Consider the following 24,216-nt stretch of genomic DNA (forward strand, 5'->3'; position numbering starts at 1 on the left):
TACTTGTGAGAATTATTATGCTTCCTGAAATATTCACCACAGTACCATCTGTAATTTTTCTGGTGAGGGGATGTGCATTTTATCTTTAAGGGTCGCGGGTTCGATTCCCGCCTGGGTGAGTTTCCCTCCATCTAGGGCTTGGGTGTTTGTAAATGTGACATTGTTATCGTTGTTAATAGTTCGATGTAAAGGCCTTAATGTGCTGTTTTCGGACTTATACTGTATAAATAAATAAATAAATAAATAATTGTCAGGCATGAGAGAAGGGTGTAGACATCTTAGCTCTGGACCGCAGTCATTGTAGTGTTCTTCCCCCCTTTCACTCTAAATTTTCAGGAAAGAGCACTAGTTGAACCATGTTAAAAAAATTACTGATTCTTAAAATCAATCCCTGAATGGATTTGGAAGCACTTTGCATTGGTTCTCAAAAAGGCTTTAAAAGTAGAATGAACCCTTGACATGGTGAACAGTTATCTTTTTTTTGCTACTCTTCTGAGGGTGAATTGAAAGTTCCCCTATCACAGGAGGCTACCAATTCTGTCTCCTCCGTCCATCCAAGACCCAGGCTTCAATGGCCTAGTATTCTCCACTTCCCTTTCACCTACCCAATCTCTTGGACTGGTGACATGTATTGAGAAAATACTAAACTTGTTCCCAGATGGTAAATTATATGATCAGAATGTGTTTTGCAATGAACTCTCTTCACTTCTCCTTAGAGAGAGGAGCCTTGCATTGAGACCGCCCACCTACAAGGTTGTGCACTGAAATTATTATTTGGTAGTCTTCTATTTAAGCGAAGTTTTAGATGGATACAAACCTGTACCTTTTCTTACAGGTTTTCCATCATTATATTTCTTATCCTTGCCTACTCCGTATATATTCTATCCCCCTTCATTCAGTCTCTGTCTGCATTCATCTCTCCTGCCTCCTATGTATTTCTCCCAAAAATCTTCTTTCCTTCCATCTCACCAGGCCTAGAACTTTTATGCACTGAAAGCATAAGCAAAAATATCCATGGTTAAAATGCTGCTTTTGTTTATAATGTTGATATTATTTCACGTGTTCCTTTCTTGTTTCAAAGGTTGATGATGCGATTAAGCTTCTAAGAAGTCGATCCCTCTATAGAGAAGCCTTGGCCATTGCGCACTGCCGATTGGCTCCAGATGACCCAACTGCGCATGAGATAATGGTAGAGTGGGGATGGAATCTTTTCCATAAAGGCAACTATGAAGTCGCTGCCATGTGGTAAGGTGTAATTCGAGTTCCTAAAAAAATAATTATTATTGTATATATATCCAACGTTTAAAGCTTGTAATGCATGCATTATATAGGACATATCAAAATCATGAAGTTCAAAAACAGCAATATATACAAGTAAACTTAATAACACCACCAATAGTGTATGCAAACATATACTAAACTCTGGAGAGAGATTATCTTTCTCCAGAAACTCCTGGATCAAATCAAAGAGGAAGATCTTTAAGAATTTCCTGAGTTTTCTTTTGAAAAGTAACATCTTGCAAATTGCTTTTGAGTTTACCGCTTAATTTGTTAAAGAACACTAATGCCATGGGATTAGGTCCCGTTGCAGTTGAATGAGTATGCACGTTTGGTCTGTGAAAGTTATTCTGGGATGTAGTCTCATAAGAATTGACACTTGAGTTTTTAATGTTAGATGATGATAAATTGTTTTTGATATGAAGTAAAAATATGTATGCAATACTCTGATAGCATTTCAATGCAACATTTTCTGAGTGTAAAAATCATTCGCCTTGAATGGGATTCAAACCCAGCGGCATCTCCCGCAGTTTCTTTGGAAACTCTGATAGCATGTTAAATTTTTGTAACAGATAGTGACAAGAGTGCATATTTGAATTCCTGATTTGTAATTCTGAGTACTTGAACCAATTAAGCTACCAATGCACCTTCTTGGAATGTGAAAATTGAAGGATCTGGCTTCAAATCCTGGTCAATGCAAACAATTTTTGCCCTGTGAAATTTCTGCATTTCACTGCACAATCAGTGGATGATTTCTTTACTGTAACTGTCTTGATATCCCCCTGCATTTCTTTGAAGATAATCTATTTTCTCAACCCTTCCTTGAATGGTAAAGTATTACCAAGGATTCAAAACCATGTATAAACTCTTGACATGTAAAGGAATTATTCATAAGCCCCTGACTTGCCTTTTTATTTGGAGTTACTATTAATTTTTCTCTTTTGCCTTATGAGTTTCTATGACAGCAAATATTATCTTTTCATTACGAATTATTACAGTAAATAATACTAACTAAACTAGTTCACATTTATGTATTTATGGTTTAATGGTTGGTCTCCTCAAAAGATATCGTCAACAACTGAAATCCCTGTGCATAATTATATAGTTTGATCCGTCATTCAAAAGTGAGATGTGTCAATAACCTCTTGAATTGAATAAAATCCCCTCAATGACCGACAGTAATAGTTTTACTTTCAATATAACACATTGAACAGTCTTTTTAACGTTAGGCAACTAGTTAAATAAATTCATTACCTGATGATGTCATGCAGCAGCAAAACCATGATTGGGTGATAACTAAATTGTAAATTGTGGAATGACCGAGTTTTTTTACTACAATGGCGGAGAAATTCCACGTAGCTAAGCCTTGAGGCGATGCCCTTCAATTTAAAATGTGATTTTTGCTAAAGAATTTTGGGGATAAAAAGTTAATGATCACTTTTGAACAGGCCTTGATCAGAGGTATTATTGGGTAGGAGCTAATTTGTACTCCTGCAATCAAGATTAAACCTATGAGAACATTCTTCAGGAGAAATGACTAATAATACAAGTTCAAAGCATGTAATTGCACACATAAAGAGCTAAATAGCATACTCTTGTTCTTTACCAGTTGCTCATGCAGATTATTTCTTGGCAAAAATTTGTTCAGGACATCAGTAAATTCACAGCTTTTCCATGTATATTACTTTTAACTTCCAGTGCTCTCTATGCAGTATTCATTGATTTTGTTGTTATGATCCCCTTCACTTTCAAAATTCAAACTATATTCAACATTTTCACAAGAACTCTTGGATTTTTTTAAATGGGCCATCGGAAGTGTGGCATTTGCCCTTAGATACAAGGCTGTTCAATTTTTTACTCTGAATTATAAAATTTTTCGGAAAGCTGAGTTTTCAGTGAACATGTGTAAGTAACACCTAATTCTTTCACTTCAGTTTCACTGCAGCTGAAGAATACCTCGCGGCAGCAAAGGCTCTTGCCAACAGATCTACTTATCCCGAGTGCATAGCGACAGCAGCTGCTCTGGCTCTGAAGGCTGGAGATGAAGGGAAACAGCTTGCTCTTATGTTCAGTAAGCAGTGTATGCATATAAACCTTCAGAACAATGATTGGGATGCAGCTTTGGATTGCGTCAATAAAGTGAAAGATCTGAAGGTTAGTCATTAAGAGGAGTAGATTTATAGAAATCAGACCCAAATTGCCTGTTGATATTTAATCAATGTAGGCAATACATTGTTGCTTATTTTCAAGAGATAAAGCTCTGATATTTTTGGTATGTTGATGTTGTAATTAAAGTAAGGTATTGCAGAATCCTTTTCCACTGTGAATTTCTATGTGGTTGAGTACACATTATTGTTTATGTGGGCTTCTAGAGTTAATAATTAATGGTATTAGAACTTTCTTAGGACATTCATGAACTTTACTTATTTTGCATCATACTGGGAGATAATTGGTAATGGTAAGAGTTCAAAACAGACTTTGGAGCTTTGTTGCTTGTGAAAGTATGAGCATTGAAGTCCTGAATACAATGTATGAGCATTATAGTGGCTTGGTTATGGGTATTGTTTGAGGTTGAAGTTGCTATTAACAGTTACACCGTTTATTTGCCGCAATGCAAGAGGTTGTGTGCACAGAACATCTGTGATGACTGTCTCAGGCTTGACAGGTCACTTCTGGTCCCTCTGCCCTGCCACTCATGTCCGCACAGCCAAATCAAATGAACCCTCGAGCAGGTACAAGCATAATATATTAATTCTATGATGCAGTAGCTGTACAATATACAATGGAGTGGAACCTCATAATATGAGAATAATCAGTTTGGTAATCTTTCTAGTAAAGTGAAACACTCATTTTGTGAAACGACTTTTTATTGATGAAAAATATGATGATGCATTCCATGCCGAAAAAAAATTCTGTGTAAGGTTTTTTCAAAAAAGTTTTCTACTCATTAATAAAAAGAGACTTTTCAGGCGTGATATTGTGGAATATCATAACTAAATTTAAAAAATTAAAAATTGGCAATATTTTCCGCAAAATAAAATTTATCAATGCGACCTGACCATAATGTAGTTACATTGAAACCAGTCACATTAATAAATTTTATTTTGTGGAAAATATTGCCAATTTTTAATTTTTTTTAATTACCTACCCATTATTTAGGATTTTGGATCATGTTCACATATTCTTCTATTGTGGAATAGAGCAACCAGGAATGCAAACTCAAAAGCAAAAAAAGAATTGAAATAAATTAATAATTATTAATGGTACATACCTAATTCCTTTTTACTAGAAAGCTATCTAGAGATTATTGTTTTCGCCAATGCTTCAGATATTGGTAAAAAAGAGACTCAGAATGATCGTAAAATAAATTTATGCCACTGCCTTATTAGGGTGATGCCTCACACACATGGTACAATGCAAAAGTTTCCTGTGACCTCCACATCTAATTTAGTCTGCTGTTTTGGACGTAACACTCCTTGAAGCTTCATTGAGTTTCTAAATGGTAAAAAAGCAGGGATTTGGATTTTCAAATTGCTGCTCTCATTTGTGTAAAATAGCAGCGTGAGACGGCCTTTGATTGCCTCATGGTTGGGTAATGTATTCTCTTCTACTGTTATTTGCACAAATGTAAGTTCACTTATGCATCTTCTTCCCGAAGAGAACTGTCTTGTCACAATTAAAAACATGTTTTGGAAGGTAACCCTCAGAATCTATGAGCTTTTTGAAGTCACTGATGAAGTTCTCCACTGCCTTTGACTTGGAGCTTGCTGCTTCACCATACCTCACAACAGATGGTTCTTCTTGTTAACTTCTCAAAACTCACCCGTCTCCCCTTAAATACTTATTTGGCCATTGATGATCCTGACATTTAGTTAACAAGGTTGGCAAAAATCTTTTTCCCCTGCTCACAAATTATACTCTCGTTAATGGTGTCGTATTGCAAATGCTTTTCATTTATGCATATGAGAAGCAATCTTTCAACATCTTTTCGAGAATATGTAACCTTTTGTAGATACTCTTGTTGCTCTATTTGAAGTTTCTATCTCCTTAGTCTTATCCGTGTTCTCGAAGAAAAAGCCAATCGTTGATGTTGGTTGATTATTGATGTGCGATCAGATATGCTCACACCTTGTTCCTGATTTTCAATTATTTTACTTTTCATTTTTACTTTTATTTTCATTCTCTTATGACTTTCTTCTTATGGATTTTTCTTTGGGTCATTTTTAAAACTATGCGCAAAATATTAATAAACTTTGCACAACAAAATCACGAATAATATGTTTGAACATTAGTTTGGCAAAATGTTTGATCACTGGCAATGTGAATATGCTAGTTGAGTGAGTGCTAGAGACAAACAGAGCCAGCACGCAGAGCAGGAGGAGGCACGGAATGAATCAGGGAGTTCCCTCCCCTCGTCACTTGTTGCGTGAAAAGTCACTTACAGTCATTAAGAGATTTGTTTTCAGGGCCAATATTTTTGCTTGTAGTCACTTACAGTCATTAAGAGAGTTAATTAAAACTTCGTTGCAATTTTCCACAGGTAAAACTTTATTTCGACCATGGTTTCGATACACTGTATCATCATCAGGTGAGGAAAAGTACAAGGGGAAGGAATATATATACCAAGCTACAAGAAGGGGTGGCAGGGGAGGAAGGGGGGGTTTGTCGTGAAGAGAAAGGCAGTTCCATTGGTTTTTCCTGCCTTTCTCTTCATGACAAACCCCCCCTTCCCCCCGCTCTTTCCTCCCCTGCCACCCCTTCTTGTAGCTTGGTATATATATTCCTTCCCCTTGTACTTTCCCTCACCTGATGATGATACAGTGTATCGAAACCATGGTCAAAATAAAGTTTTAACTGTGGAAAATTGCAATGAAGTTCTAATTATGTTTCGATTCCACAACATCAAGCCTGACTCTTCACTTTTCGTATAAAGAGAGTTGTTTTCAGGACCAATATTTTTGCTTGTAATGCGAATAACTCGTGGTATGATGTGCAAGGTAAGTAAGGTTCCACTGTATATGAGACATATTGAAGATTAGGTGAAATGTAGAACCTGACTCCTGGAAGACCTGAGATATCTTCGCCTCGATTTTGTGTTTTCCATTTTTTAGGAATCATAGATTGGAGATTTTGAAGAAAATTGTGTGACATCTGATCTTAATATTATTCATGTTAAAGGATAACCTATGTTTTTAAAAGTAAAGGATAACCTATGTATGATTCTATGTATGTACGGTTTCACAAAAGCAATCTGAAATGATAAGTAAAACTTTATTTTAAATAACTTTGGCATGAAACTTTTGACAGCAAATTCTTCATCAATGTCAAGGATTCGTTCAAATGTTTTAATGATTTAAAAAAAAGCATTATTTTTTTTTTTAACTTTCCAGCCCCTTTCCCTGGTAATAGAACTGCAAAGGAAATTGGAGGAATGCTTCAAGGCTCATGAGAATGGAGGGGACAATGTTTTGTGTGAATGGCTTACACAAAGATGGAAAGAAGGAGATTCAAGCTTGGGTCAGAGTTCACAAAATATCCTGAAGTCATTCACGTCACTGCCGTGGAGTAATGATGATAAGCTGTCTGCCAGTGAAGCATACACATGCATCTCCAACTGGAGAGGGGAGAAAGTTGCGGATGCAGTGAAAAATGTGAGTTTTGTTTTCTTGAACATTAAATGTTACTAAAACCCAACCCATCAGATAAATACTCTATTTATATAAAGTATTTAAAAGGCCAAGGAATCTGTTTTAAGACATTGTTGACCGGAATTTTTAAAATTAATGCAGTATTGTAATGCACCTTACACCCCTTATTCTAAACCGCTGCAACACTAATTTTTACTAGCTGCAGCGGCAAATAATGAACCTAAATCCAGGACAGTAACAGATAAAAACGATGCAAAAATAAGCAAGGCAAAGTAAAAGTATTTGTGTTTTTACAGTACATTTCGCAGAGTGCTGAAAACATTATTTTGTGGAAATGCAACAAATATACCTATATTTGTCCCTTGAGACTCATTTACTTCTTCTGCCTGTGCATGCCTTTGAATGGACTCTACTTACTCTTTATGATAACGCATGAATGCTTTCCCTGATACACTTGCCGTGTTCATTCCTCTGGTGGTGGATGAAACAGCACCCACAAGTGCCATCTCTTGTTGCATGAATCCCCCAAGGATTGCAGTGGTAATTTTGTTCCATCAATAGCTCAATTAGTAGAGCATTGGCCTGGAAAGTCGAAGGCTCATGGTTCAAGCCCAATGGAGAAAGCTTTTTTCTTCTTGGAAATTACACACTTCCACCTTCCTCAAAATGTTGTTTTTTCTTTTTGTTTTTATTCATTTTCCCCATATTTGTATGAAAATGTAAGCATATGTACATGTTTATATGTACTCTGTTCATGATTTGGTGAGGATTGGGATGGTGCAGTGGCTAATGTACTGGCTTCCCACTGAGAGGGCTTGGGTTCGAATCCTGGAGAAGGCAGATATTTTTCAGTGGTATCCCAATCCCTACTTGGGTCTCTTGCTTTCATTAAGAGTAGGCTAATGCTGATTCTAGGTTTATCTCTACCCTTCCCTTTCCTATTCATCCTCAATGGTGCAAATGGCCTTAGCTGTTGGTCGCCTCCCCTAAAACTACCACTACTACTTATGGTTTGGTTATTTTTCAGTTCTTTTTAGAGTTAGCAGAGGAGCTTGCTTTAAGTATATGCGCTGCCTCGTCTGAAGGAGAGGTCAATTTGAAAAAATGGAATCACATCTTAAAGGCCATGTCATTATGCTACTCCCAACAAGTGTTGGGTGCAAAATCTGAAGATGTATGGAATCACAGTCTTCTGAAGTTATGCAGCCTGCTAGCCCCAAATGGTTTGTATAGTATAAAGCATTTGATAATCAGAATTATTCCTACATTCCTTAAATTCAGGGTGGCTATAGTAGTCTGATTCCCATGCTTTTAATGGTTTTATTGCTACATGGTTTATTTTAGATCCATGAACCTCTTCAATTTATCTTTTTACATCTTTCCCACTTTTTATCTTCTCTAATGTAAAATTTGAACGATTGTTCAAGGAATCATATTGATTTAATGGATTATACATTGGCAGCACTTTACAGGAAGAAAAGTTGGGAACTCTGTAAAGAAAATTGTGGGAACTTTCATTATCACAATAGGCTTTGCCAATCGTATCTACTTTTCTTCTCCCCAAATCATACCTTGTCGTGTATACCATAATTTAATTTATTACATGCATAAAAGAAACAAAATAAGAGAATCATTGTTAGAAGGTTGTAACCACCTACAATTTTCAGGTCCTGAGAGCATCACCCAGCTCTTTGAAGGTTTTGGAGCAGACTCTCAACCTGAAGGATTCACTAGGAGCATAAAAGCATACACTGTGTTTGCAGCAGTCTCGTGGGTAGAGGGAAAATGGGTGGTCAAGAATGAAAACAAGTGGCCTTGGTCGGAGCTGGCAGCATTCATGCTTGGTAACCTGGAGGACATTCTTGATCCTCAGGTGGCCGATTACTTCAAGGTAGAGATGGAGATACATAAAATGGAGCAGGAACTGATCAAGGCAAAAAGTAAATCCAGGATGGCAGGTGAGAACAGTTGTTCGGGTGCTTTGGATAAGCCGTTAGTGGGTGAAAATGGCATAGACTCAAAGGAATGCTCTCCCAAGGGAGAAGGCTTAGGTGATGGTGAATCAGACAATACAGGTGAGGGAGCAGAGGCAGTTCCTATCTCGGGGAGTAAAACTCAGGAGAAAACCTTAGAGGCTATCATAAGTGTGAAGGAAGCTGAAATTGGAGTACTCAGGGATAGGAAGGAACTGTTTGAAAGGAGCAGGATATCAGCCCCCAATCCATTCATCAGTTTTTTCAAGTTAAGAAATGTGTGTGACATGATTGTAAAGTCTTATGGTGAGGAAGAAGATTGTTTGCCTTGTGATGTGCAGAAGCTTAAGGATAAAATCAGCAGTGGGATTGCATTTTAGTTTTTAGGGCATTGAAAAGGATGCTGTTTGACATAATAAATCAAACATTTATTAGAAACAGTTATTCCTTTTATTCAGAACTGAATTCATGATACAAGCTCTTTACAGCCAGTATAAGAACATGGTGGGTGAGATGTCTTAAAGAACTCTTTTTAAGACACAATTCGGAAGCAATACTTACTCTCTCTCCATTTACAATTATATAAAAACAATGTAAACTGTGTATAAATTTTTTGTTGTGTTTATTTTAACCCAGAATTATAAGAGAAATGTCTTATTAATTCATATAAAATGCTATTATTAATAAGTAAACAATGGCCATATATATTGAGTAGTGCTTTAAAATTAGTTTGTACCAAATGATATGTTGTCTATGAAATTAGCCTCTTCAAATTGTTGGTTAAACTAAACCCTAAAAATTTTTAGGTCAATTCACCAATTCTTATTTTTTGCAAAAATATATGTACACCATGTCAATTTTCTTTAATAATTTGGAAGATTTAACCATTGATTCTGTTTGGAGTAAGTCACTTCTTTTTATGGCAAATTTTTGAACAAACAAATCACATTACGACTCAAACAGTTTTAATGTCGCCTTTATCAAAATTCCCCAGAAAGGATATTTTTTTTTTTTAAATATGACATGGGCTAAAAACAACCAGTTACAAAATAGATTTTGCGTGGTAATACTCATGAATTTCCACTAGTTAAAAAGTATATTCCATTTTATTGCAATAAATGCTCGAATGGAATGTACGTGTATTACAGACAACTGCTTGCTTAGATAAAATTATCTACATATTTGTTTCTCTCTAGATCATTTTAAAAGTACAAATTGCATCAAAGTTATTGTAAAGTAATTTCATTGTTCACTCAGTAGAAATGAGCAAATGACAGAAGCTGTGCTAGTAGCCTCTTTAAATTACTTTTAAAAAGCCTGAGAATAAAAGTCGTTATTATCAGAAAAAACTATCAAAGAAATGGTCAAAAATTTGATATTTCTAAATAAGTATCATACCGTTTGAAGCCAGAAAAATTAGGCCAAATTCATGCTTGAGTGTTTCGATAAGCAGGGGGAGTGGGGAGGGGCATGACGATTGAAAATTACTCAATGAAAAGTCTTTGAATAGCGACAATAATTTACTCCTAGCCATAGAGGTAAACTCTTTTCCAATGCTCGTTCAAGAGTGGCATTGTTATGATGCGTAGCACATGGCTCAAGAGAGTAGTATGGTGCACGAAGCACCACCACTGGTATGGCTCCAGCTCACCATGTGCTTCCACCTGAGGGGGAGGGCATGGCAGGTGTGGCAGACGAGGAGGATGAGGAGGAAGAGGAAGGCGGAGGCTGGGCAAAGCAATGCACTGCGTCAAAGGAAGCCCTGCTGGCTGAACTGAAGCTACCGGTGGAACTTCTTTCCTCTTCGCGGTCGTCTTCGTAGTCATCTCCGTCATCCTCAAAGGATCGCCCATCTATGTGGTCGTCACAGCTCTGGCTGCCACCTGGGGATTCAAATGGTTGTGTTCCTTGTGCAGGATTTTTTTGTTTGGAGGGGGAACACATTTACCCCCTTTCAAACACAGTCATGTGCAAGAGGGTACTTAACCTTATGAGGTAAGTGAGTCTAGCTATGACTAAGAACATGTAAGCAATCAAAAAAATGTATCATGTTTGCAGAACTGAATGTTGATCAACAAAGATTCCTCCTGAGAAGGAGTTTTAAAACCTTATAAAAATTTTGAATTCATAGGAGGAGACTGCCCTGAAAAAAAACTAACAGCAAAAAGGTAATTCAAACTTTGTCTTTACTTTCATCTTCAATTTTTTAAGCTAGAGATACATAATAGCGATCAAATTGCAGGAATATCACATTTAAAGATATCTCGTCGATGGCAAGTAATAAATTGAAATTAAAGTGTGTACAGCCAAAAAGAATGAAGACTTCTCTTTACACCATTAGTTTTGTATAATATGAAAGTTTCCTTAAATAACATGAGTTTGGAATGTTTCAAAATATTTTTGAGTTGATGAGTCTATAGTAGATTTCATCATGACCCAAATTGCTAAAGAATTAAGCTGAATAAAGGATTGGCTATAATAGTCGCATCAAATGTATTCCTCAATGACTGAAATCTCAAGGGGATCAAGATGGTGCGGGGGCTAACATACTGGCTTCCCACCCAGAGGGCCCAGGTTCAAATCCTGGTGGTGTTGAATATTTTTCAGTGGTACCCCTACTTGAGGTGCTTTGTGGAGGGCACTTTTAAGTGAGTGCGCCGTCCGTCGGATGGGACATTAAGCCGCGGACCCCTTGGCACCTTTCGTAAAGAGTAGGCTAATGCCAATGCCGGGTTTCTCTCCACCCTTCATCCTTTCCTGTCCATCCCCTATGGTGCAAAATGACCTCGGCTGTCGGTCGCCTCCCCTAAATACTACTACTACTACTACTGAAATCCCAAGTGACTCATTTAATGAATAAGTGACGGACAAGTTCATGGGAGTATGCAAAGTATGATTATTTAAAATGAATCGAATTTAATATTATTTACTGTTAACAAATAAAAAATAAAATAGACCATTTATTTAAACACAGGAACTCATTTTCACTTACCTGCTAACTGCAGCAACAGTAATTTCAAAGAAAAATTAATACATTGTTTTTACTACTTAATTTAAATTTTGTACAAGTAATTTCTGCATTTATTGCAAACCAATGGGAATGGAATGATGAAAGTTTCAAGAATGGATGTGTCATGAGGATATTTCCAAATATGTAATCCCATTTAACCATTACATTAAGGTTTACACTGAAGCAGCATACAACTCTAAAAAAGTTCCATGAGCATACATGGTGATTGCACCTTGGGATTTAATTTTAGGCATATTATAGATTTCTAATAAGGACTAAAGTCTGAGAAAGTTTTACAATACTCCTGGCACTAACGAAACAAAAGCACATTTGCTGGTCACTGGGAACTTTGCATATGTAACCTAAACCCTTCATATATATACTCATCAAAAATATCAATTTTTATCTTACCATCTTACCCACTCCTACTATCTTCCCTTCTATCACATCCTTGAATATTTTGATACCTTTCAGTGTATTTCCTAACTACATTTTTGTCTTAGTCAATTTCCCTCCATGCAGCTCCCATTCCACCATGTCTTGCATAAAAGCAAAGTCCTGCCAATTGCTCTGAGATTTTTACTAGGTGACATTTTTGTTTATGAAGTAGAAGAAAAGATATCCGCACACTAGCCCAGAGCTGACCCATGATATTGTTTGCATAAGACAATGGAACGCAAGATGTTACTGTTATTACTACTTGGAAATAAATTAATACTATGAAAATGTGGGATATTTAAAACTGAAGCAATCCAAATTTAAATTCTTAGGATTAAAAATATTGACTAAATCCTTGTATAGTCAACACTAAACAATAGAATTTCATGCTCCATTTCAAATGATTGTGGGAATGTTTCCAGTGTTTTCAGAATTATTAAAGAAAGCATTTGGTAATTTCAAAGAGCCTCATTTTTCCTAATGATAAGCTATTTTCACTAAGAATAGGCAACTCAATTTTTATCATGACTCTTTGTTTTACCTTGAACAGTGTATGCAGTGTACTGAAGGAAGATAGACTGCAATGGACGTTATCTTATGGGCCATTGAAAATAATTTTAAAACATTGTGAACTATGATATTTCATATCAGCAATGCTCTATTGTCACTTCCTGGTGCTCAGCAATAGCATTGCCAGTCAGTTACGATACATGTGGCAAGACTGAATGTGTGCTTGCTTGCTGCTTCTTGGCAATATCTTAACTCTTTGCCAGTTATGTATGGTCAGTGGCTTTTGGAGTTGAGTCATCCTTTATTGATATTTGGGAAAAATTCTGTGAATTTTTGCTTCAAACAATTTGTTGACATTTTTAATCTCATAGCTAATTTGTTGTACGTTGTGATGACAATGCACTCTCTTCCCAGTCTTCCTTCTTGAATGTTTGCCAACCTGACAATTGGTTACCCTCCTGGGATGTGGGAATAACATATTCTTCTTTAATTTCTTATTCTTCCACTTTTTAATCCATTTATGAATTTACATTGAGGCTTTAGATTCCTTGCCTGTATACCTCACCTTATTTCCTGAACCTGCTCCAAGCAAAGACCTGAAAGCTATCTCTCTCTCTCTCTCTCCTAATACTTACTACATTTCTATGCATTTGAGATTGCTCACCTGATCTGACAATGTCGTCATGGTACTTGGCACTAAAATTTTTTAGAGCCGTAAAAATTTACCTTGCAATTCAGATATTTCACAATGAACAATAAGTATTCCCACCAAGTGATGGCTAGCACCATTTATTTGTGTGACCACGCCTGTGAATGTTATATTCCTACCCACTCTCATAAAAAGATAGATTATGCATATGGTCCATGTGATGAGTAATATTTTAATTTTTTGTCCTTAATTTCCTTCATTCTTTGTAATAATTGGATGTTTTTACAGTTCTATAGAAACATGGAATACAAAATTGAGTGTCCTCTGACTATGGTAGTGGTTTCCAACTCCCTTTATGCAGATCCTGAGAATATGAATTGGGAACAATACTGCATTTCCCTGTTGACATAATGGTAAAACTGTTTTGTTTAAAAAAACAAACAATATCTGATAATTTAAGAATCTCAAAAAAGTTCCTTGCTTATTTATCCTTTGAGCCGGCTCCCTCCAAGAGAAACACTATTTTACTCTGTGAAGGAATTGAGTATTGAGTTTCCATGTAATCATATGACAACCAAAAGACTGCCACTCTATGGTATAGGGCTCTACTTCAAATTATCTAAGGCTTTTTGAGGGAGAGGGGGTGGTATGAGTCATTTCATTAGGTTATCTAATATTGGAGGTAAGAGTTGGAGGAATCGGGAGGAATTTTATTTAAGGTTTATAATTGCATTGCCTAAGTCACTCAATATTTATGAAAACAGATCAAGTATTATCCCTGATAACCAAAGAACAAATCATGCATATACTTGGTAATGGAAATTAACTTATAACTTTTAGAAACTTATTAAACTCACTTCCTATTCATGATTTGATCAATTTGTTGGAAAGAGTTCATTTAATTGTATATATTCTGATGGATACACCAAAATGAAAAAAAACATAGTCATTCTTGGCAGCATACTTGTTTCACAATAAAATTACAGAAGAGATCAGTTTTAGAAAAAGAAGCACGTTTGAAATGTTAATAATAGTTTCAATAATCAAATGATGGAGATGAGAGAGGGTGGATTCATATCTTATGCATCTTCACAAATGTACAGAGGGTTGAAAATAGTCTTGCATGACTTAACGACAACCCCTTGGCTAGAAACCATGACAAAAGAAATACAAATATTTCATGTTGTGAAAAAATCATTTATCTAGACTAGTCTGGGATTATAATTTTTGCACTGTGTGAAACTTCTCATTTGTGTGCAAACTAAAGGTGACTTCATTAAAGCATCATGTTTGGCATTCACCTCAGTTTCTTTGAATAAATCGAGAAGTTAAACTAGGAGAATCCTTTCACTTTGGATATATGAGCTTCAGACTTGCTGCTGAAATAATCGATAAATTTTGGCTTAGAACAATAGAAATTGAGTGTTCACATTTTGATTAGTCCCTCAACTCTATTGGATATAATGTGATTTCAAAGTTAATGATCGCAAAGCATAAATTCAATGAAGGTAAAACAAAATCCTCCTGCCATTGATCAGGCTAATTAGCATCATATGCTAAAATTAATGCTGACAGTGACATTATAAATCTAACTCAAGTTTTAAGTCTTTATCACAATTTTGGCATCTTTAAGAAACTTTCCATACACTCCACTTACATTCAACTAAATTATTACTAAGCTTCATATACTCTCTACCTTTCTCCATACTACCTAAAATATCAATTTCCTTCCTCCAACTTCACCTCGTATCTAATATTCTCCCTCCATCATATGTATTTCATAAAAAAAACCATAAACACAGTAATCAATCCGAAGGTCGGTTTAGTAGGTGATGGTAGAGTTCACCCAGTACTAAGCTCTATACGGCGTGTGAAATTCACACATCAGGGTAGGGGGGCCAGTTCCTTTCCCTGTGCCGGTTATGGTTTCCCAGGAAGACCTGGTACCTGAAAAATCACATAGCTTGGGTGGAGCTGCAGGTGCCCAGCCCGGGAATCAAACTCAGGATGCATTTCATATTAATGTTATATTTTTGACATATGCACTTAAGGCCCCAGTTATCAACTCTCTAAACAGTGAAAATGTTTCATTCAGTAACAAAGTTTCTTCCCTGATGTCCCCATTATTATGTCCTGCCCAAATAAGAGAACTGTTCCATGCAGTCAAATTTATACCTTCCTAATTTTTAACTAGCTGTTCTGGGGTATTCTACTCATTATAAGTGGCAGCCTACCCACCTAGAGTAGGTTTTTGATCTGCTCCTGGCACTGGACACACTATGTTCTAAGCCCTAACTAACATGACCCAAACTATATTTAAACCCTGTACTAAAATAACTCATTATTTAGCTTTGCACCTTTTAACTTCCTTAATTCCATTTATAATGCCTCTTCGTTTCCTCTCTCTCAACTCGTTTTCACAAAATTCTCCCCTCTATTACTGTTTCTGTCTTATTTGAATTTCTACCAACATTCGTTTCTAGTTATCTCTTCCCCTACCATGTCTACAGGGTGCGATATTTAAATCCGGACAAATTTCAATTTGTATTTCCTGCCATATCATAGTTTCAGTGGAGGTTGTGATAGATGTTCTTGAAAACTATAGGCATCTAGTAATCAGTCATAACCTCAAAATGGTCGAGATATTACATACAAGTGCAGAGTGCAATTGAAGAGCCTGTATTATTAAAAGTGTTCACGCTGGGCGTTATATCTCGAAATAGTTTGATCCTTCTGGTACCCCAGATCAACTAAGCTAAGTATAATGCTTCAGAGAAGTCTGGGAAGGTTTCGGTAACCCGGTGAGGAAATCTCAGTCGAGGAATCACGTGCTTGTCTGGATTTAAGCTTCGCACCCTGTTTAACTTCAATGTTCATTTTTATTTCCATCCATTTTATTACTTCCATTATTATTGACAGCCACTCCTCAAAGGCCTCCAATCTACACTTATTCCCTTACCTCAATTATCAAGTTTCTGAGCCACTTAAAACTACTATTCATATTCCATGTTCATTGCATCATTTCTTAAGATGCCTTTCATGAACTCTCATATCTCTTTCTCTCCACCAATGCAATTCTTCTTACAATATCCCCATCACTAGGCATACCCTATTTCAAAACACTTCATGATTAGGTGAACTGTTTAACCTGCTCTAGTTTATGTTCCCTAACCTTAGCAGTTATCTTAGCTTACCTATTTCTCGAGAAATTCATTGCCTTTGTTTTATTATGATTAATTCTTATCCCATGCCTATCAAACGGTTTCTAAAATGCACCAAGTAATGAATGTAACCCTTTGGCTGACAGGTTAAGTTACACTTTATCATCCTGGTCAAGACGAGTGATTTTTACACTTTGAAAATGTCACATTGACTTGATCATACAAAAATCTAACTGATTTGAAGAATTTTGAGAGTCATTAGAAAAATTTCTACAAGTGACATCATCATAGTTGTGGCATCATGCTCACCTAAATTCTTTCTAAACTCTTTAAAAGAATTCTCTGTCCTTTTCTTGATGATCATATGTAATACCTTGTTCATGCATAATATCAATCTTGTGGTCCAAAAATTTATGAATTGTCACAGAGTTAATGTTTGACTAAGATAATGAAAGCAATGGTCACCACTAAAGGAGAAAACCTAAGATTTCTGAACATTTTATCACTCATGTCTCCTCAATAGTTAGTTAACCCAAGCATTGCAGGCAACTAAGAGATATTTATAATTGGGTGATACTTTTGACTAAGTGAGAGCACTAGAATGGAGGCCTCAAATATCCACAATACTTCTATACAAGAAAGGCTGATGTTACAGGCAAATTTTTTAAGTGGGCTAATAAAATGTTTTTATCCACATTCAGATATGGGAAGAAATTGAAAAAGATAAATAGCTATAATGATGAGTTAAGCAATTATAACTAGCATTTTGAATGGGATATTTTGATGTTCTGAAGATCATATTCGATCAACCAAACACCTCTAAATGCAAACATTTTATTCCTATGAAAGCAGTTTGCAGTACCTTGTTTGTAAGTGAATGGGAGTGAAGAGGTGTTCAGAAATTTGGCTCACCTCATACATTCCAAGAAAGGAGCACAGAGAATGATTACAATCAAAGCACAGCAATAGGAAACTGTTCACCCACTTACACTCTCCTTTCAAGGAACCTGTAATCGTGTAGTATTTTGGAGAGATATAAGTCATGATTGATGGTGCTTGGACACTTCTAATGTGTTGATTCTGTTTCATAAACAAACATTTTATAATGTTTTTAATAAGAATTAAATTTACTGCTTTAAGTGTTTTTCATACAAAAAGAATGGTGATGACATTTCTAACTTCATTTCAAGAATCAAAAAATTCACATGGAGCACAAGCAAATCTTTTGATCAAGTGCATTTGCAGCCTTGTATCTTCATTTCTAGGGTGAGTCTGACATTTCTAAAGTGATTTATGGTTATTTTCTGTGAAGATGAAGACATTACTCAATGAAGGATGTTTGTAAACTTTGTACTCAACTTGATTAATGCAGCTACACTGCCCACGCACATTCTTAAGATCTAACTTATCAGTCAGCATATACATGGAGTAGTCCTACTCAATCAACTATCCTAATCTAGCTCAAATCAGTAAATAACACTGCTACCATCACTTGGAAAATATGCACTGCAACCACCAGCATTTTGGAGTACAATGAAAACTGCATCAACGAATATTTAAGGTATCTGATGTACTTCTTCACAATTCCAGTTATATAATTTGACTGGATTTCTCTTCCATAGAGCTGATGAAAGAATGGGAAATAATTTAGAGATTTGTGAAACATATTACTTTTCTTGGTGAAGATTTCAGCTCATTAATATGCATCTTTTGCCTCAAAGGACAGCAAAAATGCACATTTTTAATAACGATGTTTTTTTCCCATTTTGTGCCTTGAGACCACTTTTTTCACATATAAGGTAATAATCTGTTGAGATCAGTGAAAGCAACTAATTCACTTGAGGGTTAAAAAAAAACACGGCCATCCCATTCAACAATATATTTAATTTGATTGGGTACTCCTATCTGAGCAGATAATTGTGGGAATCGAACGCCGGCCTTACAATCAGTAGTCCAATGCTCTACCAATGGATTACCACGGCAAAACATAATAATATTGAAAACGAGTGACTCTACTCAAATGTGTGTGTGTCTCTGATAAATATATGTATACAATCCATACAACCATCAAATATCCACCATGGATATGCATATGTCTTCATAATTTTCAAGCACAGATATTGCATATGCGTGAAACCTCCTAAAATAGCCAATTGATGTATGTTATACTTACAGTGTACATATACTCCATGTAAAAGATCATCTCTGCATGTACTGATAAGAACATCCTAGCCATAACTTGTTAATAACTTAATTTGAGACTGGCCAATATTAATAGCAATTAAAATTTAAAATGTAATGCAGAGTAATTTAAATTAAGTGAAGTTGATCCAATCAAACTACAGTAATGGTCATCTACTTTGGACATCCGTTTTATTTTAGAAGTTGGGGCATTATTTGGGCATTTTGGGTATCATATTGTTTCTTAATACAAATTTGAAGTATTCCAAAATGGCTAATGAAATAGGGGCATGATGGTTTGAGTGTCTATTATATATTTATATTTCCACACGTGTGTCCATCCAAAACCTACCTTAACCAGTAGATTACTTAATTATAATATACACACATACATAAATAAAAATATGTATTTCCTTATATATGTCTTAATGATTAATATTTTGAGAGATCTGATGAAAACTGTCCAATGATATTTGTACTGAGCGGAGAATTACCAGTCTCCATATTTCCATGAGATGCACTGGGCTAGAAGGATGAAACATGAGAATATATGTATAATATTAATCAGATGATGTGTTAGATGTTGAAGTGAGCCAATGATCAGATGCTATAGTGAAGTGAGTTACTTCAAAACAATGTGGCTGCCAGCCCTTTGATGATTCTAAAATCAAATGCTTGAAGAAAGCACCATATCGCTAGGAAGATGATGCAATGGTGGGGGATCAGGAATGGGGTAGCAACTGATTACAAAATGTACAATGTTAAAATATTTATTGCCACTCAGGCTGCTTGATCAAGAATAAGCATTCTGAGTGATTAAAAACAACCCAGCAAGGTATTCTGCATACATCATATCACAGCAACATCACATTATTTTATTACTTACTAAATGACCTAGATTCACAATTTACACATCAATAAATATACATAAAGGACTTTTCTGTCAAGAAGGGACCAACTCTCTCCTGCAAATTAAACAATTACTAAATAATTCTCTTCAAATGAGAGAATCAGAAAAGCATGTTCAGAAGAGCTCTAAAGAGTGTACAACTTGATATAATTATATCATTACAGGTTACCTATGTTAAGTGAAATATTGTCTCAATCCCTCATATGCAGGCCGATGATGAAATAGAGTTAAAAAAATATCTGTTATTTAAATTGAGTACTTCTTCTTAATAATACATTGTGGTAATTATTAATTCAGGCAACACCTGCATTGAGTAACTTAATTAAAAGATTTGAAATATGAATGGATTACACTTCATACAATAATTTAACACATAAATCAGCCCATGATAATCTAAAATTCCATAAGTTAACACAAAATAGCATGGAAAAGTTTTCACACAGTCCAACAAAAAATATTTTACAACAAGAATTTCTGAACACGGCACTGACGAATTAAAAATATATTATGCTATCCTTACATGACAGACAAAAGGCACTTGTGATAAGAAAGCTGTAGGCAGTGTTAAGCCATTGTTTCACAGAAATCCAATTAAAACTATAAACAACCTTGGAGTTATGGAATTATAACACTATATAATAATTGCAGTAGTGTTTACTCCACTGAAGCAGTATTAAACTACATATGTTAAGATCCACTAAGGCAGTGAATTTCAGCCTAGGCTAATTTTTAATGAATTTACTTTTCTTAAAGTAAAAGAATAATTATGATGGTAGGATCTTAAGCCAACTAGAGAACCTTAAAAATATGAAATACTAATATTTACAACACTGACACAGTCCATGAAAAGTCATTTTTACATAATATATATTTATTGAACAAGTATATAGTAAAAATATAACATCCAGAGAATTATTTTTCCTGTAACAAGCGAAACTATCACTATGAATAAAAACAATCGAGGCCAAGTGAGTGAAACAATGTTGGCTTTTCCCACAGTATATATATGTGTATGTACGTGAGATGTGTTTCTGACAGGTGTGTTGTCTCGGAATACTCATTATAATACTGGAACATGTGCTATGCTGAAGCATTGCCAAGGATATTTGAATTTATAAAATAATTTCCTTCACACAAGACTTCACATTATGTGACATTATAATACTCTAATGAAGTAGAAAATTTTAGGTTCTCCATCAAAATAATTTAAAATATTTTAATCACATGGGAAGTGATCAGCATGATTACCTCCCTGTGTAATTATTTGCCCAATAAATAATTTCTGGTACAAGAGGTCACATTTGCAAAAAATGTATCAACACTGATTTTCTTTTTTCTTCCAATTTTCAGTTCCGTGTTGCTACATGAGTCAAGTGTTTCAAATTGAATAGGATGGAATCTGAAGGTGAGTACAGCCATTAACAATAACTGTTTTGAAATGCCATACTCTGAAATTACAAATTTAAAATGACCGATGAAAATTCCGAGGCATGGTGCAAACAGCTAGAAGTAAATGACTGGAAAAAGTAATGCTGCACTATTTTCTATTTTTTAGATAAATGAAATACATTATGATGATAATTTGACCTGACTGAAACTTTAAATGCCAGATGTCAATACAAGCCAACTCTTGTAAGTACTACACTTCATATAAATTTCCAAATGAACATCAAATTTTGTATGTAGGCAAATTATTGTTGGAGCCTGAAAATACAATTTACTTTGCTTTCCTTCAAATTTTGTAATCAACATTTATAACCAGCTAATTTAATAGAAATTCACTATCAAAAATCTCCTAATGACATAATTTAAATCAAAAATCCCTCATTGATACATTTTAAAATTTGAACCTGAAGTAATACATAGTAAATTAGTAGTACACATTATGAATACATTTCTGATTTTCTATTCACTCTTGGATAAACATTCCGACTTTGACTTACATGCAGCAATATAGTGTACTTGTGTGCTATCCTTATTTATGATATCCCTTTCATAAGTGAAGCTTAATAACTTTTTTAATTTATCACAGTTTATGCCATGATATGATGGGTAATACTTCTTTAAAGGTCAACTAAATAAGGAGCAAATAGGAAATAAAATTATACTCAAGCACAATTTGTTTTGGTTAATTAATAGGCAAAAAATCAGAAGCTAAACAGTAATACTAACCCATGATTTTCTTTTTATATATTTTGTCACACTCGTTTTAAGAAAATAAACTCATCACACTTTTGAAATGTGCCTTCAAACTTACTACAATACTCCGTTAAAGAAATACCCTTGATTTAGTGTTTAAAAAGTCTCATACTAAATTTTGCCACTGTTAATGAATGTCAGCATATGCCAATGACCACTTAATTTTCCCAAAACATAATTTTATTAAAAATCATTTTCCTTGAGTTTTACTAGTATTCTAGTCTCTTATCTTCAAAAGGAGACTGCATTCTTCAATTTTTACTCATACTAAGTTGAAGGTTCAAATTAGAGAGCTACAGCAACAGTTGTGGATTGAGCTTGAAATGGCAGGGACTTCTATGGTCAAGAATGCAATCAATTTTATAAAAGACCACTTGAATAATTTTAAATTGGTCAACTGCTGCTAGTGATTCTAAGATATTCTTTCTGAATATTTCAAAATAGTAACATCTCCTGGATGCTGTAATGAAATAGAGAACAATAGGAAATTTTTAAAATATCAATATGGATGCAGAATGAAGTTGAAACACTCAGTGCTCAAATATTTGTAAAATTAGCATCCTTGATTTTTTTACATTAATTTATTTGTAAATTACTTTATGAACTCCATTAAAATATACCCATCCACTAAGTCACATTCTCAAAAACTAGTGTTAACATAAGCAGTTTAGTTCAAAAGGATTGGTGTAGGCCTTTCTGAGAAACTGAATGAAATATTTCTGTCTTAAATATTGCCTATGATTCATAAAGTTTTTATACTAATAGGTAAGAAAACCATATCTATGTTACCCTTGGATAAACATCCAAAGTACCATTTCCATAGCATTAACATGACTTTAGGATACTGTTGAAATTATTTCAAGTTCTCCATTACTGATAAAATGACATTTCCTATGCTACACCTAAGTCATCTCACAATATGTAAACCATTTAAAAAAACATTAATGATGGCTATTAATTACATTATTTAATTCATTATTCTAACACGGTACTTCCCTACCTTACGGAATAAATACCTGTCACATGTACACAAAAATTTATTGTTGCATATCATTCGTTATGCAGGATAATTATACATATATACAAAAATATATACAGCCAAAATATGAAAGTTAATTCCTAGAGAGATAAGTGCAATTTAATGTCACTGCTGACAGACACTATGCTTTCATGAGCCAGGTGGAAGGATTTGCTTTGTAATTCACATCACAACATCTCAAATTTCACATGATGTCCATCCTAATAATCAACCACATATGCCTGGTTTCATAATGTCTTGCCAAGTCCAATGGTTAGTTAATGTGAATGTTACCTTAACTTGGAGATTACCAACAAATCCACTTTTATAAACAAATGAGATTGCTCTCTAGTGAATGTGAACATTGTAACCAGAGTATATTCATCTGTCAGTTATCTTTGAGTCAGGTAAGATCTCATTTACGGTTAGTTTTGAAGTTACTAGCGGTCATGAAACTGAATTTTGACCTAAACCATAGAGTTCAAGTTTACCTTCTGTTTAACAAGATATTATAAAACCTGGCCATAAGAGTAGCTAAAGAGTTTGCTGCCTGTCATGATACACAATAAGACCACTTGATGGAGAGTACATATTACCCTTTCACAAGCAAATAGTTTTGAAAGGAGGAAAAATTCTCCAATGGTCAAGAGTTTGGTAGAAATTTCACTTCATGGCTTTCAGCGTTTCTTCTTCTTAGCTCTTCTTCCTCTCCTTGGTGCCACCTGTTGTGAAGTGTCGTCTTCTAAACCCTCGTCCAAAACAACTTTCTCACTTTCATCTCCAATGGCCCCTTCGACCACTGAGGCACACTGGACCAATCCACCCTCATCCCTCTCAGTCTCCTCCTCCTCCACAACCCTCCCCATTGCTTCCTCCTCCTCCACCACCCTCCCCATTGATTCCTCCTCCTCCACTCTCAGTGCCTTCGTCTCTTCCCCAATGACCATGGATGACTTCTTGATGGGCAACGGCACTCGAGACGCAATCTCTTCACTTGCCGTGGTCATGGGCACAGCTGTCACATCGCCACTCACAATTCTCTCTTCCTCGAGTAACCATCTTCTTCCTTTTGGAGTAGAAAAGCCAATTTCTTCCCATTCCCTGTCAGCTTCGAACCACACCTCCACCGCTCTTCTAGGACCTGGGGCATGGTGAGAACGACCAGAGGCACGCCGGCAGCAAGTCACTCCCAAGTGTGGTTAGTAGTTTTGTTGGACAAGGGTGCCCCAGATCAAAAGTGT

At 35.4% G+C, this 24,216-nt stretch overlaps 2 protein-coding genes across 3 annotated transcripts in view; one reads left to right on the plus strand and one right to left on the minus strand.

The window, feature by feature from the left end:
* Positions 1–9,290, plus strand: part of LOC139691592 (gem-associated protein 5-like) — a 30,947-nt gene extending 21,657 nt beyond the window's left edge. Inside the window, exons 16-20 of the mRNA XM_071589487.1 lie at positions 1,082–1,245; positions 3,213–3,432; positions 6,669–6,929; positions 7,954–8,149; positions 8,594–9,290. Coding sequence (XP_071445588.1) covers positions 1,082–1,245; positions 3,213–3,432; positions 6,669–6,929; positions 7,954–8,149; positions 8,594–9,279 — 1,527 coding nt within the window. The 3' untranslated portion in view covers positions 9,280–9,290. The remainder of the gene's footprint in view (positions 1–1,081; positions 1,246–3,212; positions 3,433–6,668; positions 6,930–7,953; positions 8,150–8,593) is intronic.
* Positions 9,291–9,600: 310 nt separating this feature from the next.
* Positions 9,601–24,216, minus strand: part of LOC139691593 (breast carcinoma-amplified sequence 3 homolog) — a 43,582-nt gene continuing 28,966 nt past the window's right edge. The window contains exon 8 of one of the 2 annotated variants that reach the window (XM_071589489.1): positions 9,601–10,782. In XM_071589489.1, the coding sequence (XP_071445590.1) occupies positions 10,547–10,782 (236 nt within the window). In that variant the 3' untranslated portion in view covers positions 9,601–10,546. Of the gene's footprint in view, positions 10,783–19,602; positions 24,042–24,216 lie in introns of those variants that run through there. The other variant, XM_071589488.1, reaches the window with a different exon arrangement.

This window comes from Hetaerina americana, unplaced genomic scaffold (assembly GCF_022747635.1).
Source record: "Hetaerina americana unplaced genomic scaffold, ioHetAmer1.1.p SCAF_38, whole genome shotgun sequence".
NCBI lineage: Eukaryota > Metazoa > Arthropoda > Insecta > Odonata > Calopterygidae > Hetaerina > Hetaerina americana.